This window comes from Megalobrama amblycephala, linkage group LG4 (genome assembly GCF_018812025.1).
Source record: "Megalobrama amblycephala isolate DHTTF-2021 linkage group LG4, ASM1881202v1, whole genome shotgun sequence".
Lineage (NCBI taxonomy): Eukaryota > Metazoa > Chordata > Actinopteri > Cypriniformes > Xenocyprididae > Megalobrama > Megalobrama amblycephala.
Window position 1 is genome coordinate 22,761,720 of NC_063047.1, and position 5,314 is coordinate 22,767,033.

The following is a 5,314-nucleotide window of genomic DNA, read 5'->3' on the forward strand; positions in this document are numbered from 1 at the left end:
TTAGGGTGATGTCAGCTCCAGTGTCAAGGAGGGCTTCGACCTTGATGTGTTGTTCGATGATAATGGAGAGGTAAAACTTTCTTGCGATACCTTTCTCAATGAGATCACCTAGGAGTTGGGGGACTGGAGTTTGGGATGAGAGAGGTAGGCTGCCAGCATTTATTTCGTTTTCTTCGGAGGAGTGGCAGATGACCAAGACAGCACTTTCAGGAACTGGAGTGATTTCAACAGCAGGTGTTTGTTGGACACTGCTGTGATCTGACCCATCAGGTGTTGGATCAGTTTCTGTCTGTTTTGCAGGATGTTCAGGTGGGATTTCTTGTCCGTTTGAAGTTATGGTGCTTGTGGTTCTCTGAGAGAGAAATGAGGTGCTGTTCTCTGAGGTGTGTTGAGTCAGGTGGTCGCTGCCATCTCGTCCGGCCGCTAGTCAGAATGAATCTGGTTTCGCTTTCTCTTCCCACTTCCGGTCATCCTCCTTTCGTTGGAAGAACTCCTTCATCATCATTTTCATCAGCTCTTGAGAGTCGAAACAAGATGAAGTCTTTTGTTCTGGTATGGATTCATTTTGAGCTCTGTCAGCTTGGAATCTTTGTGAGTTTTTTCGTCGATTCCTTGGGCTGGTTGCTCCAGGGTGTGTTTGTCGTTCTCCCTTGGATTCCCATGAGCCTTTTCCTCTGGTGTTTCCAAATGAGCTTGGGTGATTCCAGGTTTTCTCCCAATGACTCTCACGAGGTCTTGATTGGTTCCATGAATTTTCCCAGTGACGTCCAGGTGAGCGTTGTCGTCCACGTGGTCCATCCCAGCGGTTGTCTCTCTGTTTAGGTCGAGTACCAGTGTGGGAGTCCCACTCTCTGTTGGACGAAGATGCATTCCACTCTTTGGGTGTCGGCTTGGCAAGGTCTTGACGCTGGGTGCCCTCTAGGGCCAGCCCTTGACTCTGTGTGTTGAAGTCAAGAACTGTGGTGGTTTTGGTGCCCTTTTCTAAGGCCATCTTCTGTTTACAGTAGGCTTTGTGCGCCAAGTCTCTTAACTGTTGAGCACTCATTGTGCGTGGACAGGCAAGGACGCCAAGATGGTGGCTCACCCCAGGATGGAGGTTTCTCAGGAAGAGAGTTTTGAAGTTCAATTCCTCCTCCATGCTCTGTTCGTTGCGAGACCCGAAGTATGCTAGCCTTAGTCGGCTATAGAAGACTTGAGGAGTTTCGTGACGACCTTGTTTTGTTTCCAGGGCAGCCACTAGTCCTCGTTCTGACTCAGGGTCGGCAAACTCTTTGATGAGAGCTTCTCGGAGCAGGTGGTAATCAGTCTTTGTGTGGGCAGGCTGCCGGTCCAGGAAGCTGCGCACTTCAGAGCTGGATGTGGCTCTGAGCAAATAAAGTCTATCTTTGTCAGTGACATTGGGTCTCATTTCCAGATGGAAGTCAATATCTTGCAGATAACTCTGAACATTTGGACTACCTGGCACATTTGGAGTGAATTTGCCAATGTTTCTAGCAAGCTTGTCAAGGTCTCTGAGGTCCAAGCCATGAGATGATCTGTGGCTGGCTGGAGCACGTTCTTTTAGCTTAGTGGGGAGGTAGGATTCTTCGGAGGGAACAGGTGACTGTTTTGGCACTGCCCCCTTTTGATCATGTGCCAGTCCAGGAACAGGGGAGCCGGTCCTGCTTGGCAAAGGTGAAGTCGGTGTCCGACGTGTTCTTGACGGCTCACAGCGCAATTCATATGCATGCTTGAGTTCCTCTTTAATACTGTCAGACTCTTCTTTGATGTAGTCAAGCTGTTGTTTTAGGCGGCTGACCTCATTTCTTGACTCATTCAGGTGAGTTTCGAGAGCTTTAATTCGGCTGTTCTTGTCTCTGAAGTCAGCCTTTGCTTTTTCCAGTAGCTGTTCTGCGTATTGTAGCTTGTCGGAGAGGTCAGCGTAGTCTGCTCTGCCTCGTTCCATTTCTTGCGTAGTAGCTGCTAGGGTCTCTTTTAGCCTGTTGATCTCCTCTTTGGCGCCTTGTTCCACTTCATCAGGCCCTTCTCGTCGTTCCTGAGCCTCCAGCTCCAGCTGTTCGATGCGCCGTTGTGCATGTGTCAGCTCCTGCTGGCGATGGGCGGCTTGCCTGTCGCTCAGTTTGAGGGTGGCGATGAGTGTGTGGCTTAAGGAGCTGGTGATCTTGGCTAGTTCTTTGTGACTGTAGCTCTGGCTTGGGTCCTGTTTCATGAGGCTTGCTATGTTGTCATCCAGCTGGTCCTGTGTCTGATGCTTTAGTGTTTCAGCGGCCTTAGGTAGGAGGCTGTCTGTTACAACACTTAGCCAGGTCTCCAGATCCTTCCAGTGTCCAGCAGGGTCTGTTGTGCGAGACATGTTTGGCACCGCGAGGGAGATCTAAACCCGAAACTGACACAGACCTGAAGAAAAGAACAAAACACAACAAAACAAAAACAAAACAAAACAAGCAAGCAGGGCAAATCAAAGGTGTAAGTGTGCAATGTCAACTGTGAGTTAATGGGAATGAGTAATGAGTGTGTAAATGTGCAGGTAAGACTGGTTCTCGACTGTGGTCCTCTCATGGATGTGCTTCTAACTCGGAGTCTCTGTGAAAAGAATCAGTAAGCACACACAGATAGCACAGCTTGAGAAGAGTAGAAGAAAAGAAGAGCACGAAACAAACAGAATAGCATTTAGCAAAGAGCAGAGTAATAATGGGGTGCTTCCAGTTTCTCTATACAATGAAGTTTTGTCTTTAACACTGTTTGCAGAATGAGTTTTGTAAAATTTAATTTTAGAAGGATGGTTCTAGACAGGGGTTTTGAAAAGGATTTCAAAGTACCAGGACTGTGATTGTTATTAAAATTCCCTTCGGGGCGAAAGAAAAACAATAACAATGACAGTATTGGTTTCTCAGCTAGTAGGATTGACAACCATGCACCACTTAAAGCGCTTCTAGACGCGTGCTCAGGGTTTATGGATGCCTACCAGTCGACCTGCTCGAGCCTAGGCTGGGTAGGATAACAGGATGAGGAGGGAAGGTAAAGTGAGTGTCATACTATTTTAAAAGAAGTGTTCTGTTTCCCAAATATTTGTTAAATATTTCTCAAACACTCTGCTTTTATGACTTTCACAGGTACAAATCCAAAAACCAGCAGAAGTAGTCAAACCAGAAGAGGACAGCTGAGAGAGAGAGAGAGAGAGAGAGAGAGAGAGAGAGAGAGAGAGAGAGAGAGAAGAAAGAGAGTGAAGTTTTGCTCCCAAAATTTGGAAAAATTACAGGGTTGACAGAGTGGTGGCGCTAGGGAGTCGCTACACCTAGGGGGTTGGCTTACTGCGCCAGCAGGAGAAGTCAACTGACCCAAGTATTGAGGGAGACCCCAAAATTTTCCTTTAAATAAATGAATTAAATCAAAGACTGAGGGAGTGAAAGTCTGAGACTAAACTTTATTTTAAATGAAATTTTGAATTCAAATTTGGAAGTTGTGAATTAAAATTGTAATGGGTTCAGCATTAAACACTGAGAGCAATTATAATCAAATTAATCAATCAAGTATCATCTGAATTAGGGAAGCCCAAATCCTAATTAATGACTAATGATATTAAAATTTCAAAGCCATAATTATTAGTTAAGCCATAATTATTAGTTAATGATTAAAATTGCCAGATGTTGGTAAGGAACTACCATTAAATCAATCCACAAATATCCTTACCATATGAAATTGATTTACAGTTAAAATTGAAATCGAACTAAGATTCCCAATCAAAAATTCATATTCCCAGATGTCATTAAAATCAATAAGAGCAATTACAAATAACATAAAATGTCATTAAAAGTAATTAGGACGATTGCTACTAAAACAAAACAGTGTTTAACTGACAAGAGTAAATTTAGGAGAGAGAACTCTCAAACAAATGATATTAAAAACCAGGTTTATTAATTTAACATTTGTTCTCTCAAATGGGAGGAGATGAGAAAAGATAAGATGTGTAAGTTAGACAGAGAGGGAGGTGAAAGCACTAGAGTGAATTAAAGTTCAGTAAGAAAGAAGTCATTCCAACATTGCAACATTGCATTCAGACCACAAAATGCTATGCTAGCCACTAGCTCTTTAGCAATGCTACTAGCTTTACATAGACTGTAATGCAACCGCGCTAGTTTTAGCTAGCTCAGCTTATGCTCGGTTTTGTTTACACACAGTTAAATATGGCGCTGGCAGACTGCGCATGCGCACTTAAAGGTTACCCCGGGAAAGGTTTCTTAGGGCTTCCGGGTTACAGCTGTCACTGTCGTGGTGACCGTGACGCACAACAAAAGAGTACGCTTGTTCTATACTCTTTGCACACAGATATGTTCTGAAGAGCTTCAGGCTGATAGCTGAGTTTTCAGCCCACAGGGCTAATGCTGCATCAGGCACTGATATGTCTTGGACATTTATGGCAGTCAAGATTCGGAGGGAACCTGAGTCTGACGCTTGCAGTGAGCAGAGGAATGGGTCTTGGTTCCTGTTGCTTGGAGTGGAACTTGCTCTTGACTTTGAACTTGCATCGTCAGTCAGTGGATGGGGGGTGGTGTCTGTGACTTGACACTGCAATTCGTTGGAGTTTACTGACTGGAGGGGCAGAGGCTCACGGACTTGTGTCCACATCTTCAGGTGTTTGAAGTCTATTAAGGGTTCAAAGCGGTTAAGCAGGTCTTTCCCAATGAGGAGAGGATATGTGTTGAGTGGTGAGACGTATACTGGGTGAACAAGGTTCATTGGTCCCACTGTTAGGTGAATTGGGGCCACATGTTTTAGTTGTAGGCCTGTGTGGGAATATGCTTGGAGGTTCAGCTCACACCTTTGAAGTTTGAAGGTTCCGTTAGACCTCTTTGTTCTGTTTTGGACTTCTTCAAGGAGTTCTGTTGACATTAGGGTGATGTCAGCTCCAGTGTCAAGGAGGGCTTCGACCTTGATGTGTTGTTCGATGATAATGGAGAGGTAAAACTTTCTTGCGATACCTTTCTCAATGAGATCACCTAGGAGTTGGGGGACTGGAGTTTGGGATGAGAGAGGTAGGCTGCCAGCATTTATTTCGTTTTCTTCGGAGGAGTGGCAGATGACCAAGACAGCACTTTCAGGAACTGGAGTGATTTCAACAGCAGGTGTTTGTTGGACACTGCTGTGATCTGACCCATCAGGTGTTGGATCAGTTTCTGTCTGTTTTGCAGGATGTTCAGGTGGGATTTCTTGTCCGTTTGAAGTTATGGTGCTTGTGGTTCTCTGAGAGAGAAATGAGGTGCTGTTCTCTGAGGTGTGTTGAGTCAGGTGGTCGCTGCCATCTCGTCCGGCCGCT

At 45.2% G+C, this 5,314-nt stretch overlaps 1 protein-coding gene across 1 annotated transcript; it reads right to left on the reverse strand.

Moving 5' to 3' along the window:
- Window positions 1–425: 425 nt before the first annotated feature.
- On the reverse strand, window positions 426–2,353 carry LOC125267071. The gene has a single exon (XM_048188368.1). It carries the CDS (start codon window positions 2,351–2,353, stop codon window positions 428–430), a length of 1,926 nt encoding a protein of 641 aa, XP_048044325.1. The 3' UTR covers window positions 426–427.
- Window positions 2,354–5,314: the final 2,961 nt, after the last annotated feature.